The 15055-nt window shown below is 42.0% G+C and overlaps 1 protein-coding gene across 1 annotated transcript in view; it reads right to left on the bottom strand.

Annotated features, from left to right (window-relative positions):
* The window catches only part of LOC140427892 (uncharacterized), a 98682-nt gene that overhangs the window by 14887 nt on the left and 68740 nt on the right, over nucleotides 1–15055 (bottom strand). The window contains exons 13-18 of the mRNA XM_072513722.1: nucleotides 13281–13369; nucleotides 11501–11537; nucleotides 10242–10390; nucleotides 9480–9542; nucleotides 8606–8681; nucleotides 5673–5757 (exon numbers count right to left, since the gene is read on the bottom strand). Of these exons, the coding sequence (XP_072369823.1) occupies nucleotides 5673–5757; nucleotides 8606–8681; nucleotides 9480–9542; nucleotides 10242–10390; nucleotides 11501–11537; nucleotides 13281–13369 (499 nt within the window). The remainder of the gene's footprint in view (nucleotides 1–5672; nucleotides 5758–8605; nucleotides 8682–9479; nucleotides 9543–10241; nucleotides 10391–11500; nucleotides 11538–13280; nucleotides 13370–15055) is intronic.

Below are 15055 nucleotides of genomic sequence, written 5' to 3' on the forward strand. Positions count from 1 at the left end.
TACATTTTGTGACTTCATCGATTTAACCTCTGTAAATATTGTTTTGTTTGCCATGTATCTGCAGTATCGACACCTTCCTATGTATATACGTCAATTTAGACACCTTTTATATATATATATAGTCAGGTATGTACACGCACGCACACCTTAGTATTTATTTATCTAAAAAAAAAAAGGGGGGGGGGGAAGATGTCATAATATCCACTCATGTATATAATGAGATGCAGACAGGCAGTGATTGACACACAGGATGACCAGTAAGCACACAACACAGTGCAGCCAATCACCAGACAGGACACTACTACTATAAAGCCAGAGGGCACTAGGTTTCCCGCTCTCTCGGGACCCAGCCACTGAGACAGTCAGAGTCCACGAGCTAGCAAGTGCAAACACCATGCGGTAGCTAGTAAGTCTGGTCAGGCTACTACAAGGTCTCCAGTCAGTACAGTATAGTGTCGACCCACAGCTGAATATGTATATCCATTCTATTGTTGAATAAAACAGTGTTGGATCTTGTCCAGTGTTAGACATCTGTTTCTAGCTTCCCTGCATCGAGTGCAGTCCACATCGAACCTACCTGCCTAACACATCAGACACTTCAACCCAGATCTAGGGTTGATGCCACATTACATGTAACACCCACCATACTGCCCGGGTTTGCAGAATCCTACTAACTGTCCTGGCTTGGGACAATTCACATCGCGATTACCTGTGATCATCATTCATTCCACTCACACGGTTTAAAAGCAGTGTGTGCGCGCTTCGGTCTGTGCACATTCAGGACCCTGACCTTCCTGTTGCTTGCCATTTTTACAAAAGACCCTGCTCCCATGCCCACATGTCTGTTCTTGGCCTGCTGCAATGTTCCAGTGGAGCTCAACGCAAACTGGAGGAACAATATCTCATCTTCCGGTTATGCACGCTACATCCTTCCGGCCTGAACATCGAATTAAACAACTTCAGCTGATTAGCTCTACCCCACGGCGACCCATTTGTTTTCATTTCATTTTAACTGTCTTTTCCCATTTCTTTCTTAACATATATATAATTTCCCCCCCCCCCCCCCCCCCAAACTTATCCACCTTTCCTTCACCTTTCTCCTCTTTGCTTCCCCTTCCCCTCCCCCCACATTTACAGTTCATCCTCTGATGTTAGTTTCTCTGCTGTTTGACCTTTCACATCTTTTGTTCTCTCTGGGGACTGCCATTAGCACTCTTTCCCCTTGGTTTCTGCCATTAGCACCCCGTTTCCCTGGGTTTCTGTGGCCATGTCTCATCTTTCATTGTCACTCCACAGTATAAATATTTCCCACTTTCTCTGTCTGTTAGCTTTGACAAAGAGTCATCGGATGCGAAACGTTAGCTCTTTTCTCTCCCTACAGATGCTGCCAGGCCTGAGATTTTCCAGCATTTTCTCTTCCAGTCACACTGTTTCTTTCTGTAAAGACTCATATTCCAACCATTTTTAACACTCCAATCTGTAATTATCTTGCAATTGTCTCTCCTATATATATATGCTGTGATCGTGAACCGGTCTCTGCTTCACCTGATGAAGGAGCAGCGCTCCAAAAGCTTGTGATTTCAAATAAACCTGTTGGATTTTAACCTGCTGTTGTGAGACTTCTCACTGTGCCCTTATTTCTAAACTGTGACCCCTGGTTCCAGATTCTCCCACAAGAGGGAACATCCTTTCCACATCTATCCAGTCAAGTCCCCTCAGGATCTTATACATTTTAATCAAACCACCTCTTAACCTTCTAAACTCCAACAGGGACAAGCCTAGCCTGTCTACCCCTTCCTCATAAGACAACCCGTCATTCCTGTTATTAGTCGAGTAAACCTTCTCTGAACTGCTTCCAACACATGTATATCCTTTCTTAAATAAGGAGAGGAATACTGTACATGGTACTCTTGCTGTGGTCTCAATAGTGCCCAGTATAACTGAAGCCTTGCCTCCCTACCTTTGTATTCCCTTCACAGTAAATGCTAACATTCTATTAGCTTTCCAAATTACTTTCTGTACTTGCATACTAACCTTTTTGTGATTCATACACTAGGACACCCAGATCCCTCTGCATTTCAGAACTCTGCCATTTCTCAACACTTAAATAATAAGCTTCTCTTTTGCACATCTTGCCAAAATTGACAATTTCACACTTCCCCAAATTATATTCCATTTGCCAGATCTTTGCCCACTCACTTGACCTATCTACATTCCTTTGTCACCTTATATTCTCTTTCTGAAGTCATAAATGGCATCCTAGGTGAATATGACAAAGGCAAACTATCCCTCCTGGTCATTCTCAACCTGTCTGCAAACTGACATGTTTGACCACACCATCCTCCTCCAAGGCCTCTCCACAGTCATCCAACTAGATGGGACTGCATCCACACAGTTACATTCTTAACTATCCAATCATACGCAAAGAATCAATTGATTTTCTTTCCATTCCCACAGTGCTCCAAAAACATCTGTCCTTGGCCCACTCCTGTTTCACATCTACATCATGCCCCTCAGCAACATCATCAAAAGTCCAGCATTAGTTTCTACATGTGCACTGACCACACCTAGCTCTACCTCACCATTTCCTATCTCGATTCCTCCACTGTCTCTAAATTGTCAGACTGCTCATCAGATATCCAGTACCGGATGACCAGAAGTTTCTTCCAATTAAATGTTGGGAAAACAGAAGTCATCGTCTTTGGTCCCTACCACAAACTCTTATCTATCCCCCTGGCAATTTTCTGAGTTTGAAGCAGACTGTTTGCAACCTTGGTGTCATATGTGACTCCAAGATGAGCTTCCTACTACATATTAGCATAATCTCAAAAAACACCCGTTTACCATTGCCCGTTTTTGCTTCTGTCTCGACGCATCTGCTGCCCAAGCTCTCATTCATGCCTTTTGTTATCCATTCTACCCTCTGTAAAGTTGAGGTCACCCAAAACTCACTGCTGCACATGTCCGAACTCACTGCAAATGCCATTGATCCTCTGTCCTCGTTGACCCATGCAAGTTCCCAGTCAAACAATGTCGCAATTTAAACATTTTCATCCTTGCTTTCAAGTCCCTCCATGGCCTGCTCTCTCTCCATTTCTGTAATGTCCTTCAGCCCCATAACACTCAAACAAATGTACTCCTCTATCTCGTGGCCATCACAATTTTAATCGCTCTATCATTGGTTGCCGTGCCTTCAGTTGCCTAGGCCCTAGGCTGTGGAATTCCCTCTCTACACCTCTCTGCCTTCCCTTCCTCCTTTGTAACACTCCTTAAAAAAACATACCTCTTCAATCAAGCTGTCAACTTCCTTAATATCGCCTTATGTGGCTCCAGTGTCATTTTATTTTACAATCCTTCTGTTATTGCCTTGGAATGTTCTATTACTTTGAAAACAAATACTGGCTGTTCTTGTGTGAGAGACAATGAAGATTCTGCTTTGGGCAAGGGTGTCCAAGATGGGGGTAATTGCTGAACAGGACCAAGAAATGCAGGAGGTACCTAAAGGCTAGGAAGTAGGAATTTGAAAGTATAGTGTTCACTGACTTGAAGGAAGAGTTTTTTCTGATGTTGGGGTTGCCATCATCAACCCTATAGCAAATTTGAATTTCCACTATTTGTGTGTGCTGGTTTGGGTTTTAGAAGGCCTAACAAACTGCTTAGTTAGGACGTTTGTGACCATTGGGCGAAGCCTGCCGAGGAAAATTCTGTCATGGAATTATTAAATGCTTTGACAATAAAAAATCACATTTTAATGCTCTATGGAAATGTAAATATATTTTAAAGTCAAAAATTCATCATAGGTGCCATGCTCTGAAATAGTACATTACCATTATAATGACAGCATTATTTAAGTGGTGAGATGCATTTGGGTACTTCTGTGCCATAAACTGAGAAAGTGCCATAATACATTTTTCTAGTTTTGAATGTATTGGTAAAAGTTTTGTCATGTTTTAGACTGTGATTTAAATGTCAAGATATCTTTAGTTTTGAAAACAAAAATTGCCTTCCTGATGGAATAAAAGAAAATCTAAGCACCCACTCTGTTCCGTTGATTGACAGACAATCTTGTTTGATGTAGAAATTAAACACCACCTGCAACTTTAGACAAGGCCATCTGTTTGTTTTCAGTTTCAAAGGCCTCAGCTGTTCAGATTTCCTGGGGTTTGTTATTATAATTGAGCCTATCATGAATGCTTGCTGAGTTTAACAAGCCCCAGAACCACTTTTCTCAGCATGGGACATAGTTCACATTTTGATTGACTTTAAAAAAAATATTTTTATTCAAGCACAATTTTCATTATAACAAACAAACTCAGCAATAATACAAAATGTTCAATATAACAAACATGCCCACCAGCAATACAACCCCAACCTATCCCTAAACTACATCCAGCCCAATCCCCCCTGAACTCCTTCCCCCCCATAAAGAAAACAAAACTGTAGCAAACTCTTAACCCAACGAACCCCCCTCCGCTCCCGAACAGCTGACGGTAACCAATTCCCTAAAAAAGGAGATGAAAGGCTCTCACCTCGAGTAGAACCCTTCCACCAACCTCTCAAGTATACTTAATCTTCTCCAGGTGTAGAAATTCCATCAAACCCCCAACAAAGCAGAGGACGTAGGCGGCACCGGTAAGTAGATGTGTTAGTTTGCTTTTACAATATATTGATCACTTGAGGAATTACATTTTTTCAAACAGCTTTTATGAATATGTTTTTCCCCCCCAGAATTCAATGTCTTTGAATGACAGCTCAATTAAATTGTTAGACGTTTATTTTTTAATGTCCATTGACATTGTTAGATCAGTACATTGTGGATACTGGGTGAGTGGCTATGGACGATATATAGTGGGGAAGAGGCATGGGGAGCTCGAGGGGGCGAGAGAGAAGCATGGAGTGTTTTGGGGAATATAATGGGCATGGGTGAGGAGTGATGTTTTTTTTTGGAAGTTTTTACAAAATTAAGGGGCAATTTAGCATGGCCAATCCACTTACCCTGCACATCTTTGGGTTGTGGGGGTGAGACCCACGCAGACACGGGGAGAATGTGCAAACTCAACACGAAAAATGACCCGGAGCCGGGATCGAACCCGGGTCCTCGGCGCCGTGAGGCAGCAGTGCTGCCCTGGGTGAGGAGTGATGTTTAGAGCCATAAGAACTATACTGGGAACTGGTCTGCTGATCCCAAGAATTGAGACGGGGCTTCTAACCAGCCCGTCTCCGAACTCTCACGCCTCCCCATCCAAGTCTCAGAGACTCGGATGGCCTCCTATCCAGCCTCACCGCCCCACGCCTCCCCCCACTACACTAAAAATCTGACCCCATTTCCAGTTCTCTCTAGCTTTGACAAAGAGTCATCCAGAATCGAAACATTAGCTCCCTTTTCTCTCCACAGATGCTGTCAGACCTGCTGAGATTGTCCAGTATTTTCTGTTTTTGTTTCAGATTCCAGCACTCGCAGTAATTTGCTTTTATCTCAGAGAGCTATGGTGCGATTAGGGTTCGGGATCCGCAAAAGGAGCCCCATCTTGTGTTTCCCAAGCTCGAGTCAAAAATCCAGGCCCGTAATTTTAGCTTTCATTCGAATACAGCCAGCAGTCTGTTTAATCACAGAATGTATTGAATTATCTGTTTTTCGTGATATTCTTTCTCCAAAAATTTCATATTCTTACCTAATTGTGCAATATAAAGAACGGGAATCACTGCAACCTGTGATGAAGTCGGAGGGTTCAGAAGGTACAGCTGTACATGGTACCGCTAGGAACATACAAACAATATAAAAATATAACAATTAACAAATCTGCCTGTAGGTTAATCTTGATGCTTCAGAATACTAATTTGCTAATTCCAGTTACTCATTGCCATTTTAACAAATCTTCACCCCATAACAAACAGACTGAATTGTCCAAAATTGCATGCAATGTTAGTCTATGATGGTATCATCTAAACAGATTAAATACTTAGTTGTGAGTGGCATCAAATAATTCAGAACATTGTCAAAAAGAACTCCCCCATCCTAGATGTAATGTTGAAATTCAGCTGTTATTTTACACTTCAAGCAACCCTCGCAGTAAATATTAAACACTGCGATGGTTATGGATGCCTATTACGGTCTTTCTCATCAGAACAAGACCTTCTCATTCCCTCTGATAAAAGCAGATGTTAAGAGATCAGTCTCAAGTTACAAAACTCTTGCAGGTGTTGAGGTTGCAACAATCACAGCCGTCACTCTACAGAATAAAATGGCCATTCCTAAAATATTAAAGTACGTTGATTTTGTACCACTAGAAAACCACGGTGAAATACAAGGTCAGCAATTTGACAAATTGCTTTGTGCTGACAAAGTTTGGGTGAGAAGGGACCAACAAATTAGGCGACTGTGGTAACTGAGACCACAAAGCCGGTAGTCGAATGCATTGTTTAAAAGGCGGAATTTCTTTATATAAATAATTAACAAAGTTTGACAATAACAGTAATTCGGCAGCACAGTAGTAACAGGGCTGCTTTAGGTCAGTTGGCTAAACAGCTGGTTTGTGATGCAGAGCAAGGCCAGCCGTGCAGGTTCAATTCCCGTACCGACCGGCTGAGGTTACCCATGTAGCCTTCTCAACCTTGCCCCTCAGGTTAAATCAACACCGGTCAGCTCTTCCCCTCAAAGGGGAAAGCAGCCTGTTGTCATCTGGGACTATGGCGACTTTACCGTTGCCTAGTAACAGTAATAACGGTGAAAACAGGAGCACTAGTGAAAACAGGTCTTGCTAGGTCACCTTTTTGCATACTAAAAAATCCAACAAAAGCCAACTCATGCTCAAAACCCTCAACAGACGCCAAAGAAAACAATTACATGGGAGAAAGGCTTAAAGAACACACTGTACTCAAAATGACACTGTAACAGCGACCAACACATTTAAAAAAAACCTTTCTATTTGTTCTTAATCTAGATTACTTCAGCTCAAATCTTACAAGTCCCACTACTCCATTATTTAGAAAAGGTCTGTGCAAAACTTAAAAGTCTTGGTAAGATTGCAATGGTTTATCTTGCCACTGCCGCAGTTATCTCGTGCCCCAAGGATCTATCTATGGTCCAGGTCTATTTCTCATCTACATGCTATCCCGTGGTGACATCATCTGAAGCATCACGTTCATTTTCACAAGTATGTTGCCAACACCCAGCTCTATCACAGCACCACCTCTCTCGACTCCTCCGCTGCCATTAACTTGTCAGTTTGTTTATCTGACACTGTGTACTTGATGATCAGAAATAAATAAGTAATTAGCCATAGTCCAACAACGACTATAGGCACCTCTGAAACATCCTCCAATTTAATACTAGGAAAACTAAATCCATTGTATTCAGTCCCGATTTCAAATTCTGCCAATTCCATTCCACTTCCTGGAAACAATTAGAGATTAAGCCTGTCCATTTGAAATCTTGGTATCATCTTTCATCCCAAGGTGAGCACCATTGCACATATTTGTGCCATCATAAAGACCACTTACTTCTACCTGCGTAATATTGCTCGACTTTGCCCCTGTCCAATATGATGCTGAAACTCTCATTCATGCCTTTGTTACATTTAGACTCGATTATTCCAACGCTTCTCCCACATTCTACCTTCCATAAACTTGAGGTCATCCGAAACTCTGCTGCTGGTGTCTCCCACAGCAAGTCCGGTTCCCATATCATACTGTGCTCACTGACCTCCCTTAGCTCCTGGTCTGTCCCATTTATTCCTGTGATTCTTCCCTAATCCAAACCATCTTTTGCAAGCTTCAAACCATTTCATTATAGTAACTTCAAAATGAATGATTCCTTTCATAAGCTCTCTCGGAACCAGTAATATAAAATGTTGCCTTTATCTCCATCATTGTAAATGGGGCAGCTCCATCCAGAATTTCCAAATTGATTCTTGAATTCAAGGAGTATGGCTTTCTTTAATATCCCAGGCAAAACCATAGAAAAATCTGGATCCAATATCTATAAATTCTCTCTACTGACATGATCAGAATTTGATGAAGAATATTACAAATACCCATGAGAATTGTCCAAAACATTTCAGCCTCATTAGTCTCTTGTTTTTAAAATCAGGATGGAAGTTTCTATTGTCATCGAGACAGATATAAAGAGGACAATGTGCATTAGCAATGCAAATCACTTATAAATTCCCCAAGATTGGTTGCAGAATTGCACCCCCCCCCGCCCCCCAGAGAACCACAGCATGTCAGACCCTCAATTAAGAGACATACAAGGTAAAATGTTTATCAATGCGATACATAATTGAATGTTCCATTTAATTGTTCACTTAATAGCTTCTGACATTGTAAAATATATTATATAAACTATTTATCAAGTCTGATTGGATTTATCAACCAATGAGCTAACAGCATGAAGAACAACCATTTCCAAAGTCAGAACACGATGATCTGTTAGTAATCACATTGTAAAACATACCCATATTTACAGAAACACCTGTGGTTCTGCAGTGGTCCATGGAGACAAAAAGTTTGGATATTCCCGAATTAGCGAATCTATACTAAAATGATGTACATGTATCTTATTTCACATATTGGTCTGATACTGAATTGGACGAAAATGTAGCCTTACCTGGTGTGATGATGCATTGCACATCATTAAAGATTTCTTTGAGGAACTGCATAGTCCGCGAACGCTGACGATTAGCCTGTACAAGTTACAAAAATAAATTGGCATTATAAGAACCTTACTTTTACTGAGGAGGAAGATGCACATCAAAAAGCTGCAGAGCAAGAAAAATGAAACGGGGGTGATGTGATGCAAGCAGAGAACACTCCTCCCAAATCTCAAATCTGGTGACTTTATAGGGTGGACACCAGGAGGATGTTTCCCTTTGTGGGGGAGACTGAAGCTAGGGGACACAGTTTAAACACAAGAGGTTTACAGTTTAAGATAGAGATTAAGATAATTTTTTTTCTCTTAGAGGGTCACAATAATATGTCTTCCCCAGAAAACAGTGGAGTCTGGGTCATTAAATATTTTCAAGGCAGAGTGAGATAGAATTTTGATAGACAAGGAAGCAGGCGGGAAAGCAGAGCCGAGACCACAACTAGTTCAGCCATGATCTTATTCAATGGTGAAATAGGCTTGAACAGCCGACTCCTGCTCCCAAGTCCTCTGATTCTACGTTCTTTTTCTGATGGAGGGTTAGGCGCTCGATTATCCATTTATAGAATTTTCAAGTGTTATATCCGCTCTATGAGATTTTCAAACCGAAGCCAGTTTGTGAAAATTTTTAGATATGAAATCGCCTGGGAATGAACAAAGATTGATTCTGTGTTTTTCACTTAGTAGCCAGAAAGAAGGATGGACCTTCTTTGTTACAAATGTACCTCTCATCAGTTAAGCAACCAGTATTAACAGTATATTCACAACTACACAAATTCACAAAGACAAAATTATGCAAAATACTCTTTTCCTAAGAGAGAATTAAATAGTGACATACCTGTATATAATCAAGCGCAGTGAAGTTAGAAGAAAGAGCTAAAATTGTTTGAGTATCTCGATTCTGTAAAAGAAAATGCTGACGGTATGGTTTAAGAAAAAAGGTGATGTGTTTTGCAGTGAGCTCCAAGAACTCACACCATGCTGGTGTTCTAATGCATATTGACAATGTCTAAATTTATATATGCAACTTCCAATGTGACAAGTATCAAAGCGACCAGGAAGAAACACAAAACGTTTCAGGCAGAGACCAAATCTTAAAAAAATTACGTTATCATCTGCCATTTTGCCCATTTTCTATCCTATTTTGTATAGTTTTTTAAAATCTTCTGTTTCGTAACTACTAGAAATATTTTTAAAGGCAGATCTTCATTCCCTCATGTTGACAACATATATAAGGAATTCTGTGCCTTGCTTCAGGGCTGACAACTGTTAGGCAGTTAATTCTATTATACAGGTATGTTTTCCCTGGTGTTTATTTGCTGTAACCAGTTTTGATACATGTTTGTAATAAAATACACTTAAAAACAATACAGAACAGGTTGTCGCGGAGATATTATTTAAAAGATGGAACCATCCATTTTTCCAAGTTCAAGATGGGACATAATAACACAGGAAGTCTCCCTTACTGTTTAAAATCATCACATCATCATTAGGTAAGGTGAATTAATCAGTAGCATTAATTAAAAAATTAAGGGTATCTTTTCCATTAAACTTAAGCAATTGGCTTGGTGTTTTCAACTGAATCCAATTATTTCCTTACCATCTTGTCGTAGTGATTATTAAAATCCACGTGCAAGGACTGGCGCATCTCACTCAGAATGCAGATGGTATGAGAAATCCGTACCTCCTCCAACTCCGGGATGTGCAGGTCCACCAATGTTGCACCAAAGCTCTTTAGGTACTGCACCGCTACACAAGAATGGCAAAAGTAACAATATTGGTTCTGAAAATACTGAAATAGTTATTGCGTTTTCTACCTCTAGCTCCCTTTTTAAAGCATCAGTTGTTTTATTTTCTGTAAAAGACAATAGGATATTTAGCTTGTGCTGTCCAACAGACATAAGTTTTTTTTTTTACAATCTCTTTCCCCTTACATGAATGCAGCATTGGTGGAAGCTACCCGAACATTAGCCCAACTGACATGTCATAAATCAAAATTTAGCTTGATACATGTCTTGAGCTCCTGATTTGTAAAAAATGATACCGATACTTGTTCTTTAGGTGGTTTTTTTTTTTTTTTTTTTACTGCTCCTAATGTAACCTCTTACATTTATTTTATTTTCACACCAGGCTTCGAAGACCCGATTTCAAGCAGGTGACCTGCTTTTATCATCCGTACCAACAGAATTTGATTGAGCTGTTAAATGGTATCTCAGAGAAATGTTGTTCCTTTCCTTCTTACTGGGCTGTGAATGGTTGAGAATGAGAATGTACCATGTAGGAAACCACTGGTGCAAGGCTGTATTACTGTATTAAGGGGATCAAGGGTTATGGGGAGAAGGCAGGAGAATGGAGGTGAGAAAAATATCAGCCATGATTGAATGGCGGAACAGACTCGATGGGCCGAGTGGCCTAATTCTGCTCCTATGTCTTATGGTCTTATTACTAATGTCAGAGATTGGGCTGAAGTTTGCATTTACATAGCTATCAGATATTCATTGGGAATATCTTACAGATTGCCAGATTCAGACTCTGAAGTGGCTCCTATATTAGTGGGAAAATTCTCCACTCCTTGCACTCAGCTTTGTCTTCCGGAAACACCCATCAGGACATCTCGAGTACAGGTTGTGATTTTCATGTCCATGAAATGGAAGGATTAGAAATTGTGGGCTGTACCTACGAGCTTCTCGCCGCCCTTCCTCATCCCCTAGGGTAGAAGATCAGCTTGTTAAAATTCTTCCAATCTACTGAAGTGCAGAATGGCGGATAGATGCAGGAGGCTCCACTGCAGGTGCTTGGCCCCATCATAGAGAATGATAAATTTGGATTGGAAATTTTCAGGTTTCCATGTATCCTTACCTTTCTGACAAGCATCAAAAATTTCAGTATCACAATCCTGTTAAAATACAAGGCAAAGAGGAAATTTAGAACAGAATAGAATTTCAAGATGCAAAACCACAAATCAAATTCATAGGAAAACAGGAATTTGGATATAGGCATGCTACAAACATTTAGTCCCCAATGATCCAGGAGCTGGATGGGGAGGAACTGCAGCTTAATTCTGGTTAGGGTGGCAGAGCTGTAAACTGTGGTAGAACCCAGACCCACATGGTTCATTCCTTATGTGTCTTCCCTTTTTTATTGATTTCAAAAGAGAAGTGGGTGGGGGGTACTTAGGAGACAAGTCTGGGACAATGCTGGGAATTCTGCCCAGTCCATTATCTCATCAGTCCAGCAGTAACTAAACTGGCTCACAGGTTCCATTCTGTGCCTCCAAGATCCCCAAATCAGCAGCAATAATGGCTAAATAAAGGGCGCAATCCAACTGCGACACTGCACCAGAAAAGCAGTTCACCGCGGCCATTGAACGCAGTGAGACCCCACTCCCAGGATCTACCTGGCTCGCTACGCCTCGCGAGATTCATCGTGTCGGCATTACAATGGCGGGATCACATCTTAGCAAATCTGCATATTAGAGCAAGGCAGTAAGTCTTACTCTCATACACAGATTCCCGAGGCTTTGTAATTCAACCCCTTCGCCTCAAGAGACCTTTGGAGAGCAGTGTTTAGCACTAGTCCCCACAAACGGGGACGAGATAGAACGGCACTCATGGGGGTCTCCCAGGGGATCGCAGAGCCCCAGCTGCATGCCCTTTGGGCAGGGTGGTACTCTGGTACTGTTGGTGCCACCTGGGTACCCTAGCAATGCCAGCCTGGCACCTTGGCAGTGCTACCCAAGTGCTGGCTTGGCACAGCCAGGGTGATCAGATGGCACCACCAGTTGACATGGGCACTGCCAGGATGCCAGGTTGGTATTTTCTGCATGCATGCGATCGGGCTAGGAACCCTCCCATAGTGCGGTCGGACTGGGGGGGATGGGGAGAGGGGGTCAGGGATTGTTTTGGGGGTCTCAGATCGGGACAGCATTTTTAAATGGCGCTACAATGGGGAGTTCCGGGCGAACAGAGTGAAATGAAATGAAATGAAAATCGCTTACTGTCACAAGTAGGCTTCAAATGAAGTTACTGTGAAAAGCCCCAAGTCGCCACATTCCGGCACCTGTTCGGGGAGGCTGTTACGGGAATTGAACCGTGCTGCTGGCCTGTCTTGGTCTGCTTTCAAAGCCAGTGATTTAGCCCTGTGCTACAATGGGGAGATCCGGGCGAACAGAGTGCCCTAATGTACAAAACGGGGCTATGGTGGGCCGGGGCTATGTTGGGCCGAGGCTGCGCGTTCCTCATTTCAGACCCCTATTCAATGGGAGTCGCATTGAATAGCCATGTGTTTCTCCGGCACTGCAGCAAAACACACTCACGAGGGGACTTGTCCCTTTTTGGGAGAATCGTGCCCAAAGCCTTTAAACAATTGAGATGCTCCCATCACACCCCTTTCAAAATTGTAAGAATTGCAAGTCCTTTTTCTTCAGTTACTTGAAGCGAACTGCTCCAAACCCTACCAGTTTCAACAGATCGAGTGCCTCTTTCACGCTCTCAAGCAAGGGAAACATTCACAAATATTTCCCCTCCTGTTGGTTTTGGAGCGGAATCACAAGCAGGTGGACGTTTTGCCCTGCCATGCTACTGCTGCATTCAATAATCCACACAATTTTATTCTTCCAACAGAATAGACTAAACTTTACCTTGAAGAACATCCAGTCTATCCCAATTTTAATGTTCTTCAGATCAGGATTTCCAATATTGTGGAAGTTTAATGGAGGTTGTTGCAGGCCTGAAAGAAGAACAGCAACATGACAATAATCTAGAGGGCTGGAAACATCACGGGGGAAGAAACATTCGTAGGGGTGGTATAGAGACCACTAAACTGCAGTGGCAATGTTGGGAATAGCATTAGACAGGAAATAAGAGATACATGTAATAAAAGGAACATCTGGGATTATGGGTGACTTTAATCTGCATATAGATTGGGTGAATCAAATTCATGACAGCACAATAGAGGTGGAATTTCTGGAGTGTATATGGGATGGTTTTCTGGACCAATATGTTGAGAAACCAAGGGAACAGGCCATCTTGGACTGGGTATTGTGCAATGAGAAAGGATTAGTTGGCAATCTAGTTCTGAGAGAATTCTTGATGATGAGTGACCATAATATGATAATCATGGTGGATAGTGAGGTAGTTGATTCTGAGACTAGGATCCTGAATCTCAATAAAGGTAACTATGATTACATAAAGCATGATTTGGCAATGATGGACTGGAAAACATTACTGAAAGGAAAGGCAGGCGACAGGCATTCAAGGAACGAATAGGTTAACTCCCAAAAATTGTTTAATCCTATTTGGCACAAGAGTACAAAGGGAACTGTGGCCAAACAATGGCTTACATGGGAAATTGGAGATAGTATTAGATTCAAAGAAGAGGCATACAAATTAGCAAGAAAATGCAACAGACTAGAAAATTGGGAACAGTTTAAAATTCAGCAAAGGCAGACCAAGGAATTGATCAAGAGAGGAAAATACCATATGAAAGTAAGCTAGCAAGGAACATTGTTTGATTGATTGATTGTGAAATGTACCGAAGTACAGTGAAACGTATTTTTCTGCGGCCAAAGAAACATACACAGTACGTACATAGTAGACAAAAAGAATAATCGACAGAGTACACTGACAAATAGTACAATAGTGATTGGTTACAGTGCAGAACAAGGACCAAACAAAGCAAATATATCAGCAACAACAGCATAGGGCGTCGTGAATAGTGTTCTTACAGGGAACAGATCAGTCCGAAGGAGAGTCGTTGAGGAGTCTAGTAGCTGTGGGGAAGAAGCTAGTCCTATGTCTGGATGTGCGGTTCTTCAGATTTCTGTATCTTCTGCCTGATAGAAGGGTCTGGAAGAGGGCAAAGCCTGGATGGGAGGTTTTTCTAACAATGCTGTCTGCCTTCCTGAGGCAGCGGGAGGTGTAGACAGAATCAATGGGAGGGTGGAAAGCGTGTGTAATGCGTTGGGCATCAAAGGGAATTCATAACAGGGAACAAAGAAATGGCTAAGGAACTAAATTCATACTTTGCTTCTGTCTACATGAAGGAAGACATGAATAATGTACCCAAGTTATGAGGAACACAAGTTTTACATAGATTACATAGAGTTTACAGTGCAGAAGGAGGCCATTCGGCCCATCAAGCCTGCACTGGCTCTTGGAAAGAGCACCCTACCCAAGGTCCACACCTCCACCCTATCCCCATAACCCAGTAACCCCACCTAATCCCCATAACCCAGTAATCCCACCCAACACTAAGGGCAATTTTTGGACACTATGGGCAATTTAGCATGGCCAATCCACCTAACCCGCACATCTTTGGACTGTGGGAGAAAACCAGAGCACCCGGAGGAAACCCACGCACACACGGGGAGAATGTGCAGACTCCGCACAGACAGTGACCCAAGCCGGGAATTGA

This window comes from Scyliorhinus torazame, chromosome 8 (assembly GCF_047496885.1).
Source record: "Scyliorhinus torazame isolate Kashiwa2021f chromosome 8, sScyTor2.1, whole genome shotgun sequence".
NCBI lineage: Eukaryota > Metazoa > Chordata > Chondrichthyes > Carcharhiniformes > Scyliorhinidae > Scyliorhinus > Scyliorhinus torazame.